The following is a 14,712-nucleotide window of genomic DNA, read 5'->3' as shown; positions in this document are numbered from 1 at the left end:
ATGTGTTCTCTTGCATCTTTTAAAGCCCAAGCTGGAATGAGTGATGGACCCAACGGTTTTTTAACATTTAAATTGTTGAGTATATCAAATATCTCCTTAGTTGTCGTATACCTGAATATAAATTTGTTACTGTGGCGTGCCGGATTATTACAAAATTGATACTGTTCTTTTTTACCAAAATATTCACCTAATGCTGGAAATTTATAGTTGAGAAGATTGGCAATATCATTTCCATTGGTCAAAACCGTTCCAAAACTGTTTTTGAGTCTTGGTATTTCTGTCTGTGTTTTTTCACAGTTTCTGATTTAGTTGATAAAATTCCACCTTTCTCTTGCACTTTTTAAGTTTTGAAACATATCAAGCAGATGTTTTTCATTTTCTTGCTTCAAAACATTTTTGTTATTATTTGATGTCTTTGCAAACTTTTTTACTGTGTTTTTTGATATCCATTTTTGATGTAGCGTTAGTTTAGGCTTGTCATGGCGTATGAAGACGGTCTTTTGTGGAGCATGCTTTTTAATTACCGTTTCCAATGACGAGCAAAAGTTTTTAGACATGATTTCAGGGTTTTCTGATAAATAAAATGATCTCCAATTTATCTTTCCAACATCTAGGGAAAAAGCATTTTTAGAGTAGTTTGTTTTATCGAACACAATTTTTTTGATAGCTTCTTTTTTTTAACGGTTTCACCAATTAAAGTAAGCGTGGCTAAGTGATCACTTTTTAGAACCGAGTCTAGTGTCTGGGAACTAAAAAAATTTTCGCATATAACATAGTCTATAAGCGACTTCGTTCTTGATGTTTCTCTTGTTGCTAAAGTTTTATTTGAGTTCAGTAAACCGTACGGCAAGATCAGAGTTTCTAGGAGATTTCTTTCATTGCAATTAAAGTAATTAAGGTTGTAGTCACCTGGTAGAAAATTTTTTTTATTTTCAGTCGCTGCTCTATCTAAACCCAGGGCTAGCTCTTCCAAAAACAAATTTATTAGTTGTTTTTTTGGACAGTCAACGCGGGCTTTTTATTTATTTTGCACTCTACCCAAACACTTTCAAAATGGTCTTTTGACATTGTCTCTAGATCATTTCGTGCTTTTGGATGAAATTTTTTCGGAACGAACTAAAGTTTCTCTTGAAGATCAGCAGAAGCCCGAAATACAATTGTCGCCTAAGTCAGATAGAAAATTCTTAAGGAGCAACCTTTGTCCAATCACGCTTTGACAATTTTGATGTAGAAACTTTACTTGATCGTCGTATTTTTTCATTAAGGTGGTAAACTGCGTGTAATTGAGAGGTGGCCCTGTGTTTAATTCTACGTCACCTGACAAGAACAAAAGAAATCTACTGACAACCAAGGAGTAAAGAAAATTCCTTAACAGGCAGGTAAAAATGATCTTCTTTTTTGGATACGCGTTATTATTAGACATGCACGATGACATCCTCTCACTCAGAGGATTTATTGGTGTAGTAGTGAAGACCCGGTTCCATTTTGATGTGATTACACACAAAATAAGAAGCAGAATAAAGTGGAACTGAAGCTTCATTTTGAAACAATAAAAATAAAAGAAGACAAATGAAACTAAGAATATTCAGCAAAACAATTATCTCGACTAGTATTGACCTCTCATATAATTGTAACTCTGTCTCCAATGATTGCGGTATTTTGGGTATTGGTTTGGATTACGTTGGTTATTATTCAGAGCTATTAAATTATTGGATGTGGGAAGCAATTGAGAAAGCACACAATTTTTTAAAAAAGGGACACCTTGTTTGTAATGGAAAAGCAAATCATCATAATACAAACTATCATAGCTTGGCATGGCTTTCATGAGGTCGTACACATTTGCAACTTTATAATTTTCATCACCTGCTAATGCATTTAATTTATCATTAAAAAGTTTAATGCGCTCATTAATATGTTCGTTTTTTGGCAGATTACGAATTGGTGGCACTTGCATTAGTACAATATTCTTAGGAGATAGCGTGTTTCTTGTTAAATCAACCAAATCTGTATATTTCTCAAACAACTCGTCAATGTTTTTTTGTTTTTCTTTCAGAATTAAGTTCGTCCCGTCTTGAATGAGAACTGTTTTGATCACTGTTTTGGGCAATTGTTTAACAACTTCAATTTTTTCACAGGTTGTTGAGCCTCGATAATCATGTATGCAGATATCTTCTGGTATAGTACTATCCCCGACCAAATTTTTCACCAGACTGCTTCCAATAACAAGATTTTGTGTTTTTGTGGGAACCTCTTTTGGCTCAAAGCGTCTTACACGAACCTCTTGAATGATGGGGGGGTTATATTGGTTCGAGATTTTACCTGATTCCTTTGGATCGTCATTTGAATGCTTTTTTAGCAAAAATTGACTTGCTGAAATAACAAACTCTTTGATAATTGAGTCTTTTTCTTCAACTTTTTGAAATAAATCTACATAAATTTGGTACAGTTCATTTTTATTATGCGAATTGAACTCCTCTTGGTTCATCATGTTGATAATTAAGATCTATTAAAGTTGTTAAAAGTATCAGATAAAAGTTATAAGAATTTAGAATTAAGAACGAGATAAAGAAAAGCTAAAATTCTGTTTCAATTTGTCTTTTTTCTTCTTTAAGAACACATGAATAAAGCAAGGTCAACTGTTCGAAACGAGAGATTGCGCTTTTGTGAAACGAGAGATTGCGCTTTTGTGAAGAGATTGCGCTTTTGTGAGAGATTGCGCTTTTCTAAATATTAGTCAAAGAGTTTTCACTTATTTCACCAATATTCTTGCTTCAAAGAAAACCGAGACCAAAAGAATTGAAAAAATTCTTTGAAAGCAGCGCCTCCAGCATGGTAAAACACCACTGGTAAACCACAACTCGTATCTTAAAATCAAAAATACAATAAATCAAAAGACATGAAATATGCAAACAGTAGCAACGTGCAGTGTATCACAGCCACTTCAAACATCTAAAACTGCAAACATCTAAAAATTGAAACCATTACAAAATAACTAAAGAAAACTTCTACAGCGAAAAAAAAAACATTTTCAAATTGCTAAACTGAACTTGATCATAGCCAGGTCAACCAGCAGCATCGTTTTGGTGCATTTATTGGGAGATAAAGGAGCCGACAATGGAAGAGAAAGAGGAAAAAACAGTAAACTATGAGCAAAAACCGCCAAAAGAGGAAAATGTATATTCCGATTATTTGAGAGGGACACCAAAAACGTTCAACTTAATCCTCCAGAGTACAAGAACGAGGAAGAAACAAACAAAGAAGGTCCGTGAATTTGTGCTATCGTACAGTTACTTCTCACCATCCTTGCACAAAAAAGTGATCCTAAGCAAAAACCGTAAGAGATAAAGACTGTAAAAAATAGAAAATAAATCAAGTAACTAAGAACAAACAATCTAATAAGCTATCCGATAAATCGCAGACAACAAAAAAGAAAAACAGTAGCTTCTTGCAGGAAATCAGAGACACCTTAGATTACAAATAACTAAAATCAAAACTTTGATACAAAATACCAAACGAAAAAAAGTAAAATACGATGTGAAACCACTTTCAGTTGCCACGCTGCAGTTGTCGAGAGAAAATAGGCAGGCAATAATGATCAAGAAAGCGGCAAAAACATCGTTCAATAAGAGCAAAAACTGACAAAAGAAAATGTTTTGTAACGATCTTTCGAAAGGGACGATAAAACATTCAACTTTAACCACTTAAGTACAAGAACGAGGAAGACACAAAAAATAAGTAATTCGAGAAGGACTTCTGGTGGTAAAAGAACGAAAAATAAGCAAAACTTAAGAGAAAAATACGCCAACCAGACAACAAACTTAAATAAACGGGTCAAATTGTCACTCCTGGAGTTGGGAGGGGTTGGAGTTGGGGAAGGGGGTCACACTCTTAGAACTGCGCTTCACACTATGAAATTGTCTTTTGTGTTAATCACATACTTAGAGAATAGTGAGTCGTAAATCACAGAGAACTGCTTAGCGGCTTAATGACCTCCGGACTTCACGTTTTTGAGGACAGAGAGTCAACTGGTCCGACGATAAAAACTATCAGACCAAAAAAATTGTTAGTACAAACAGTATTAGTATTAGAGAGAAAGAAAAATAACAAGTCGCTCTTTTACATGATTTATCAAAAATTTACCTAATTTCAAAAAAAAATTGACAAGATCGTGTGCGTGGTCAATAAAAGCTAATGTCCCGATTGCAGATGTTGGTTTTAAAATTGAGTAATGCACTTCTTTTATTCTTCTTGTACCACTTGTAATTTCAGTAAAGAATATGAAAATCGTGAAAGTTCTGTTCCTGGTATTTTAAGTCTTACTACTACTACTACTACTACATCTAAATCAATTTTACAAAACAAAACACACAAAAGTCACTTCGTTTGACATCTGGATTTAGTTGTAGAACATAAGTAAAAATTGCCGCACTTAATGTAAATCGGGATTGTAACAGAACAGAAAATGACCATTTTTTCTTAATGTGAAAACGTCTTCTAATTTGGTTCGCAGTTTCAGTTACATTCTAAAACTATACTTAAACTAGCTTTTGAACTAAAAGCTATTACGTCCATTGTCAGCTAGCAACCCCTCTAATCAACTTTGATAACATTCTAAAACTATACTTAAACTAGCTTTTGAACTAAAAGCTATTACGTCCATTGTCGGCTAGCAACCCCTCTAATCAACTTTGATAACAATGCACTATGACTTAACAACAGGGCTTTATCGCTTTATCCCGTTCTTTTGATTTTGCTCTTTTGACATTGGCCGTATTCACAACATTGCATAATTCAATGAGTGCAAGAATTTAAATTCCATTAACTTGAAACAGTGAGTGAGGCAAGTGAAGAAACATAGCCTCAGATTTCCGGAAAATAGCCGCCGTTGACGCACATCGGGATTGCAACAGAAAAAGAAAAAAGGAGATAAATTGACCGAATTTTTTCTTTTTTTTTCAGTGACAAAAGTGTTCTTATTTGGCGTGCAGTTTTAGTTAAATTCTAAATCTATCCTTAATTCAGCTTCTAAATTGAAAGCTAAAAATCTTAATAACGATAGCAGCTAGCAAATACTCTAATGAACTTTGATAACCTAATTCTCAAGGACTTAACGACCGGGCTTCATCGGTTTATCCCGGTTTTTGATTTTGCGTATATGCGTATATACGATTTGACTATATTGCGTAATTCAATGCATGACAGAATTTAAAATCCATTCAGTTGAAACAGTGAGTGAAGTATGTCAGAAGTCAAACGTAAAAATCGTGACTTATGTAAAACGGAAGACGTGATCAAAAAGTAAAGCGAACTAAAAAAAAGCCGTTAAATAATAGCCGTTTGAGAGGCTGACGGCGGCTATTAGTCAACCGGAAACATTGTGACTTATGTAAAAGGAAAAACGTGATCAAAATGTCAAGCAAAATTTTAAAACATAGCAGGAGAAGTCCTGACCTAAAACTCAAAGAAATGCTACTGACTAAACAGAAGAGACCTGGAATGAACTAGGAATAAATTGGAAAAACTATTTAGAAAATAACCGGAAAAAACAGCAAACGCCAAATTGCCGCACGTGAACAAAAAGCCACCAGCGAGAACGCAAAATTAGGAGCGCTATAATAGCCGGCTGAGAAGATGAGGGCGGCTATTAATAATAAAAAGCATTTCAGCCGAAGCTTGCAGGACACAAATGTTTACACACACATTTATATTTGCACACACATTTATATTTGCCTTTCTGACCTGTATAATCGTGACTTCTCATTGAGCAAGATGAAAAAGCAATTTAAATCAGAAATTGTGTATCATTTATCTGAATTTTCAACCATTTTTTACCACTACGACCATACCCAGCAAAAATCATGTAACTGCCTGGTCTCATGTGATTTCAGAGACCACATAGAAAAACGATAGAGCTCGGCGAAATGATATAGCTGTTTAGATGGAATTCTAGAAGCAGGAAAAACTGGGCGCAAAAATGAACTGCAATAAGTTGATTTAAAAACAACGGAACGTAACTTTCGATCTTTAAAAAAACCACAAACGTCAAACGACCACTGTGACAACAGACATCAAATATGAAGCAGATCCGACTATAATTCATGACCAGGCTTTCACTCGCGCATGGAATGGTACACGTCAAAGAGATGTCATATTTTGATTTATGAAGTTTGTCATTCTTCCATCAGCTTTTGGAATATGCATTCTGACTTTTTGCCTGTTGACGTTCATTTGTCCTATAGAACGCACTCGATTGTAATCTGAAGCAACTCTGCAAAGCGGACGCTGCTGAAACACTACCTCTTTATCGAGCCCTAGTTCAATTTAGGTGTTGGTGGCGGCGGTAAGGACTTTACGATACACATCCAAGGGTGTTTTAAACCCAAATTGAGCCCAGTCCATGAGTTAGTTTGAGATTAGTCTACTTCCCAGTTGCAGTGGTCACAATTACATACAATTCACCAGGTGCATTTGTTCCTCGTGCAGTATTCCCATTAAATTTTACTGGGATTACTTAACCAATGCTGTATCATAAAAAGCTGAAGCAGCATCGTTTATTTCAGAAACGGCGTGCCTCTCGGGCATCTAAAATATTTTCCACACGGCCCTGTAGATTTAGGAATCACATTCACCGGTACTCCGATGTGCGCGTTTTGCCTAGTGGCAATTTTTCATTCTTTTGACGTAGATCTTCAACATGGCAACTAAAAATTGTTTCTCCAGTCAAGAAATTTCATCAAGATGTTTCTTTTGAGGTTTTTGTTAATCCTTTTCTGGGAGAACGACGATCCAGTCCATTGGTTATCTAGCAGTATGGGGAAAATGATAAATAAAGCCTGATTCAAATCGGAAGATCTATCCATGGTCGCAACCACCATTCAACCTATGAACAGGTAGCTTCCACTAAAACTGCGTTCAGCTTCATTCAGTATGATGCAATCACCGATTCAAAGTAGTTTTTTTCAAATCAATTTCAGTTGTTTTTTCTCGCTTGTGGCTAAGTAAAAATGAATTTGTTAATCTCAAAAGTGGGGTTAGTATAAATTATCTCGACGTTGAATTCCTGGCATCTTACCTTCTTTGAACGACTTCTATGAGGCTGGTAACAGAACTATAATCAGTTGTATAATAATTTATCTAGTATTAGACGAATTTATCTAATTTCAAAAAAAAAATTGACAAGATCGTGTACGTGGTCAATAAAAGCTAATGTCCCGATTGCAGATGTTGGTTTTAAAATTGAGTAATGCACTTCTTTTATTCTTCTTGTACCACTTGTAATTTCAGTAAAGAATATGAAAATCGTGAAAGTTCTGTTCCTGGTATTTTAAGTCTTACTACTACTACTACTACTACAACTAAATCAATTTTACAAAACAAGACACACAAAAGTCACTTTGTTTGACATCTGGATTTAGTTGTAGAACATAAGTAAAAATTGCCGCACTTAATGTTAATCGGGATTGTAACAGAACAGAAAATGGCCATTTTTTCTTAATGTGAAAACGTCTTCTAATTTGGTTCGCAGTTTCAGTTACATTCTAAAACTATACTTAAACTAGCTTTTGAACTAAAAGCTATTACGTCCATTGTCAGCTAGCAACCCCTCTAATCAACTTTGATAACATTCTAAAACTATACTTAAACTAGCTTTTGAACTAAAAGCTATTACGTCCATTGTCGGCTAGCAACCCCTCTAATCAACTTTGATAACAATGCACTATGACTTAACAACAGGGCTTTATCGCTTTATCCCGTTCTTTTGATTTTGCTCTTTTGACATTGGCCGTATTCACAACATTGCATAATTCAATGAGTGCAAGAATTTAAATTCCATTAACTTGAAACAGTGAGTGAGGCAAGTGAAGAAACATAGCCTCAGATTTCCGGAAAATAGCCGCCGTTGACGCACATCGGGATTGCAACAGAAAAAGAAAAAAGGAGATAAATTGACCGAATTTTTTCTTTTTTTTTCAGTGACAAAAGTGTTCTTATTTGGCGTGCAGTTTTAGTTAAATTCTAAATCTATCCTTAATTCAGCTTCTAAATTGAAAGCTAAAAATCTTAATAACGATAGCAGCTAGCAAATACTCTAATGAACTTTGATAACCTAATTCTCAAGGACTTAACGACCGGGCTTCATCGGTTTATCCCGGTTTTTGATTTTGCGTATATGCGTATATACGATTTGACTATATTGCGTAATTCAATGCATGACAGAATTTAAAATCCATTCAGTTGAAACAGTGAGTGAAGTATGTCAGAAGTCAAACGTAAAAATCGTGACTTATGTAAAACGGAAGACGTGATCAAAAAGTAAAGCGAACTAAAAAAAGCCGTTAAATAATAGCCGTTTGAGAGGCTGACGGCGGCTATTAGTCAACCGGAAACATTGTGACTTATGTAAAAGGAAAAACGTGATCAAAATGTCAAGCAAAATTTTAAAACATAGCAGGACAAGTCCTGACCTAAAACTCAAAGAAATGCTACTGACTAAACAGAAGAGACCTGGAATGAACTAGGAATAAATTGGAAAAACTATTTAGAAAATAACCGGAAAAAACAGCAAACATTGACGCCAAATTGCCGCACGTGAACAAAAAGCCACTAGCGAGAACGCAAAATTAGGAGCGCTATAATAGCCGGCTGAGAAGATGAGGGCGGCTATTAATAATAAAAAGCATTTCAGCCGAAGCTTGCAGGACACAAATGTTTACACACACATTTATATTTGCACACACATTTATATTTGAACACATTTATTCACCAGGTGCATTTGTTCCTCGTGCAGTATTCCCATTAAATTTTGCTGGGATTACTTAACCAATGCTGTATCATAAAAAGCTGATGCAGCATCGTTTATTTCAGAAACGGCGTGCCTCTCGGGCATCTAAAATTTTTTCCACACGGCCCTGTAGATTTAGGAATCACATTCACCGATACTCCGATGTGCACGTTTTGCCTAGTGGCAATTTTTCATTCTTTTGACGTAGATCTTCAACATGGCAACTAAAAATTGTTTCTCCAGTCAAGAAATTTCATCAAGATGTTTCTTTTGAGGTTTTTGTTAATCCTTTTCTGGGAGAACGACGATCCAGTCCATTGGTTATCTAGCAGTATGGGGAAAATGATAAATAAAGCCTGATTCAAATCGGAAGATCTATCCATGGTCGCAACCACCATTCAACCTATGAACAGGTAGCTTCCACTAAAGTTGCGTTCAGCTTCATTCAGTATGATGCAATCGCCGATTCAAAGTAGTTTTTTTCAAATCAATTGCAGTTGTTTTTTCTCGCTTGTGACTAAGTAAAAATGAATTTGTTAATCTCAAAAGTGGGGTTAGTAGAGTATAAATTATCTCGACGTCGAATTCCTGGCATCTTACCTTCTTTGAACGACTTCTATGAGGCTGGTAACAGAACTATAATCAGTTGTATAATAATTTATCTAGTATTAGACGAATCTCCCAGTAAGGATGTCACGCTAATAATTATTCAATCGTTTCAACTTTACGCAGGATCACGACTATAAATAACCTGGTTCATAATTAAGAAGCTTTTTATTAGCTAGCTTAATTGAATAAACTTAGTTAAATCTGTTACTTGCCAGCAACATGATTTACACTTAGATAATCGGACTGCGCAAATTGCTTGCTCAGGTCTTTTTTTTAACAAATTACCGTCCCTTCTTTGCTATATAATGCGTCACAAGAGCGTCAAAACCAAATGATCCCAACAAAATATACAAGCACGAGCAGATAACTCCTTGCGAGCAATCTGTTGCTAACTCATTAGTTTAGGCTGCAAATACCACTTACCGATCCTTCAACGCTGTGAGCAACTCCATTGGTCATGCCGACAAAAGGCTGATTCCTCGTCATGTTGAGATTCGTATAACACTTGTTTGTGGCAGCATCTAATCCCAATCTCCCTTCTATTTACATTGGTCCCTGAAAACGGTGCAATATTAAGCGGTGCTATTTTAAAAGAACGTATCATGGAGCACTCCTTTATTAGTTTTTTCAGCCGTTTGATTTTTTTTTTAAAAAAGGTCAATTAAGAGAACGGCTCAATTCAGCCGTTTGATGACATCAAACGAGATGTCTAAAACTTGATCATAGAAAGTGGTTATGATCCGCCCAATGGACAGAAGAGTGAGCCCCAACCATTATTAAACATAGCAGCGTATTTAAAATTACCGCAAGAACACTATTTTGAACTTACATCAATATACTAGTCTCTAGGAGCCGCGTCCTAAGGTTGAAATAATACTAAACAAATTAGGAGTCCATCCTTACCTCCATCACAACAACCCCATAGGTATATCGACCTCAGTTACACGTTTATTACCACGGCAGTCTCTGAGACAGATAATTGCGCTGTGTATCAGTGCGAGACTTGTTTGAATCGTTCGACTTGTTTGAATCGTTCGAATGTATGTTATTACATCCAAGTATGTATCGCCTCTTCTTTCAGATATTTTTGTTGCTAGTTACTTTATGGTGCGTGTTACAGTGGCCCCTGCGCCTCCCATGCAGGAAAACACGTGCGGAACAAAACTTTTTTCTATTTCAAAAATTTGTTCAAATTTAAGATTTTTAACTGCCTTGTAACATTTGTAGGCTTCCTTGGCTACTTTTATCTAGGCTTACTTTGCCTATGGATTCAAAGTTTTCACGTTGAAGATTCTCATGAATCTGGACACCCACAAACTATTTGCTTTGATGTCATGTGGAGCGTTATCATCAGTGCTGGTAAATTTGTTGTAAAAGCCTTCTAGCAACTGAGGTGATGGCTGTACTTCGACGTCATAGCATACGTCGCATTATCTTTGCAAACTTGTCCCTACTTTCGTTGTTTCAAATGGGGGTATAACCCAGCCCTTGCAGTGAAGAGCATGCGTTAGAGTGAAATTTTCTCAGACAGTAGATAGGTGTATTTTTTGCTTCAAGTACCAGATGCAAATATTACCGTGGAATTCAGAGTTTGTCAGCGTAAACCCGTGGCGATTCATTGGCAAATCTGTGGGCCAATGGCAAGGCTGGAAGAAGAAAAGACTCTCAAGTAAGAAGATGCTCGAATAAAGGACACTGAAAACATATGTACACAAATATAAATGAAAAAAATTCAACTAGATGTCGTATTAAAAAAACATAGCTGACAGATTGCCGAAAAATTGTCGCAATAGCTTCGTGTCTCTGCAACCTAAAAAAACAGAAAGAAAAAGACTAAAAACAATTTTTTTACTAAATTTTGAGATGTTTTATTTTTACACGTAGATAATAACTGATTTTTTTTATTAAACATGTTTAACTTACTGCTGCCTTTATTAGCGGATCTCCCATAACTTTAAATCACATCCACGTGCACTCATTTGTCTTTATCGCTTTGAAATAAAGTAAAAAAGTCAATTTCTGAGTGAGCAATTCATTTTTGAGAGTAAGCAATTCATTTTTGAGAGTGAGCGAAGAGTGAGCGAGTGAGGCTTGGAATGATTGTAACGACATATGGTCGAGAAAAGACCTTGACAAAAAAAATAAAATATTGCAGCGCAAGTTCTGTCACAATTCAAAGAATTTTCATTAAATAATCAAGAGACTACACACTAACAGGATTACGAAAACCATTACAAAACTAAATTATCAAAAATTGAAAAATAGAAATTAAAACATTTCCTCATGTGAACACAAGATCACAATCAAGATCGCGAATTTTTGTTCAAACTCCGTTTTCTCACTCTACGGTTGCGAGTTAACCAAAATCACTTCTCCAATTTGACTGCAAAGTATCAAGAGCTGTGAATGTCTAAACTGCAGACAAGATACTCGTATCTCAAATAGAGTCTTTTTTAATATGCCCATAATGTTCGAAAGACAAAGGATCGGTAAACCAAACCTAGATCAAACAGCTTCTACGAATACGGCTCAAAACTGATAGGTCAAATTGGGATCAAAAATCCATTGAAAAAACGTCCCAAATGTGTGTACATGCATTCAGATCTCGTCACGTCCAAAAGGGACTCCTCGCAAACATACCATCAACCGAACCTGAAAACAGAAGGCAACAAAATCCATCATAACATGTAGAATAACTGGAAATCATACGTATGTTTCTGGAACGTCGAAGGCGTAAGAACAACTCTGGAATAGTCTCTTACAAAAGCTTTAAGCCTAAATGTTGTGGTAAACTTATAAAATAGCGTTTGCTATTTAATAAGTTAGTTCATAAGATCTTGTTTTTGGCCATTCAGTGAGGGGAACGACCCATGGCAGAACATACCCTGAGACACACATCAGTTATCAATATCACCAGGATGCTTCTTTTCATATCATACTTTTCAATTGTTTCATAAATAAATATTAAAAAAATCCATTTATTCATTTGTTCTCCATGTACTGCCATAGTCTTGCTTAGGTGAATGTTGACTCCGTGCTTCAAGCCGTAGAGAAATCTAGGTTTCTCAACGAGATTGGTCATCAGAACATCCGGGACGAAGTAACTGGACCATACGCAGACAAAGGCGACGATACACTCCTTCAGAGGTGCTAGCCTTGAGGATTTGACCGGAACTCTTCAACAGTATAGACCAAAGAAACTACACTGTGTAATTTTAATTGCTGGTTTTAGTGATCACGACGCCAGCGCAAAATCACTTTTCAAATAACTGGAGAAAATTAGTCGTCTCATCTTGTACCAGAAACTATTGGCTCCACAAATTATCGATTTTTAAATAACCAAATTAAAAATCTTAATTGTTTTTTATAATTTAATTATGAGTTTTATTCATGCAGCCATTCAAATTGTGTCCTCATACTTCAATCTGCCTTTTAATCACTTATTTAAGGATGACATACAATTCTCTTCCTATTGTAACCTTATGTTTGCTGGTTTTTTAACCCGTATGTTTGAATTCTTCACTCGTTAGTTAATCATATGTTTTCAGACGACTAACAGCCTCCATTATTTGTATCCCCTCCACATGTCCGAGACGTCAAACTGCTCAAGATTTTTAAAACATCCCAGGGGTGCAGGGATTGGTGTTACTCATGTGCAACTTATCACCACGTAAAGTGTAGTACACTCAGCGCTAGGCGAGAACACCATGAGATCTTCCGCTGCGTAAGCTGCAAAACAAAAGCAACAGAAATCTCAGAGGCAACAACTCTAAGCCATGAAGCGGCCGATAGCCAGACATCGCAAGTTTCTAGGATGAAGTAGAACATAGATTCCCTCTTTCTTGAAGCCAAAGATATCCAGGAATTTATGAACAGAAAAAACGCAAAACGATATGCTGATGAATACAAAGAATTTGATAAATACAAGTCAACAGGAAAAATTTCCAATGCCATTCGAAGTCTTACAGAATGGCGAAAGATAATGTCCTTTCCTTAACTGACAAAGTTGACAAAAAAACAGTCCGTGATGTCTTACCCGAGAAACATCCGGAACAATGCAAAGCAAATTTGAATTATCTAGTTAGCAACGAATATCCAAAAAGTTTGCTGTACCATCAATTCATATTTGCAAAACTGAATGCCTCAATTGTTAGAAAGTCTGCCATGAAGGCGCATGGAAGTCATGGCAATTCCGGTCTTGATGCCAACGAATGGCAAAGGCTTCTAACATCCTTTAAGTCGTCCTCAACTGATCTATTTAAAGAGATTGCTAAACTATTAATACGCATAGCTACGTCTCATTTGATTTTTCTTCTTCCATATAATTCGTGTCGGTTGATAGTTCCTGATAAATGCCCCGGTGTACAAACTTCTTTTCTGCATTATCAGAACCTATTACACTACCAAGTACTCTACAACTGTCAACTATTTCATCTTCGTCTTGGACAAAAAACTGCTGTGCTTTTTGAAAAAGAAGTTCTTGTTTAATGATGTGGCATTTGGTGAGATGGTTACCGAAAGCCAGACTGTGTTTTTCAACGAGTCAAAAAGCTTTTTCAAGTTATCAAGAGAGCCGACAGCATTGCCATCGTCCGCATACCACTTTTGAACTGTGATGCAATCGTCAAGAAGTTCAATTAAGGGGATAATGGCAAACCCATACATCGATATAGCGAGAGGGTCACCTTGGATTGTACCTTCCTCAGAGAATTTTGTTTGTTTGTTAATAAACGAATTCGATGGTTCATGATATGAAATAAATCCAGAAAGATAGAGAGATGGGCACAATTTCTCGATGTTTCGTAAGGCGATATCACGGATGAGACTATTGAAAGCGTTTTTTGCGTCAATAAACAGGATTGCCTCAAAAATCTGTGTCTTTAAAAGCAGCTCTCAATGAATGTATAGCAAGTTCAAATCCTCTTTTGTGACCCATAAACATCCTAATGTCTTAAGGTCAGTTTTAAAACATTTGACAATATTTCTTCCAATAATTCGCCTGAGGACTTCCCCGATTCCTTTTGGCCGTAGAGAGATCACTAAAACAGAAGAAATTTTTGTTTAGAAAGCTAGCCGAACATGTCAACGTTTCACCTTAAAATGTTTATGAATCGTTCACTTCATCGGTTCGGCATAAATTGACCGTAAAAAGCACGTAAAACAACCAATTTTGAAGACCTTTTAAGAAAATGTGAGAAATCTATCAACGATGAGCTATTACCTATTCTAATGAAGAATCCCACCAACAATCCAAAAAACAGGGATATCTTTTCATTGCCGATAAGGGAGGGTGACCTGAGTATCTTTAAATCTGATGACTG

At 36.0% G+C, this 14,712-nt stretch overlaps 1 protein-coding gene across 3 annotated transcripts in view; it reads right to left on the bottom strand.

Moving 5' to 3' along the window:
* The window catches only part of LOC142355590 (uncharacterized), an 89,981-nt gene extending 80,014 nt beyond the window's left edge, over nt 1-9,967 (bottom strand). The window contains exons 1-3 of one of the 3 annotated variants that reach the window (XM_075407709.1): nt 9,815-9,964; nt 9,383-9,406; nt 7,073-7,096 (exon numbers count right to left, since the gene is read on the bottom strand). In XM_075407709.1, the coding sequence (XP_075263824.1) occupies nt 7,073-7,096; nt 9,383-9,406; nt 9,815-9,877 (111 nt within the window). In that variant the 5' untranslated portion in view covers nt 9,878-9,964. Of the gene's footprint in view, nt 1-7,072; nt 7,097-9,382; nt 9,407-9,814 lie in introns of all 3 variants that reach the window. The other 2 variants (XM_075407718.1, XM_075407725.1) reach the window with 2 other exon arrangements.
* Between the last annotated feature and the right edge of the window lie 4,745 nt (nt 9,968-14,712).

This window comes from Convolutriloba macropyga, chromosome 2, assembly GCF_964194025.1.
Source record: "Convolutriloba macropyga chromosome 2, txConMacr16.3, whole genome shotgun sequence".
Lineage (NCBI taxonomy): Eukaryota > Metazoa > Xenacoelomorpha > Acoela > Convolutidae > Convolutriloba > Convolutriloba macropyga.
The sequence above is the reverse complement of the archived record's forward strand: the minus strand, read 5'-3'. Positions and strand labels throughout refer to the sequence as shown.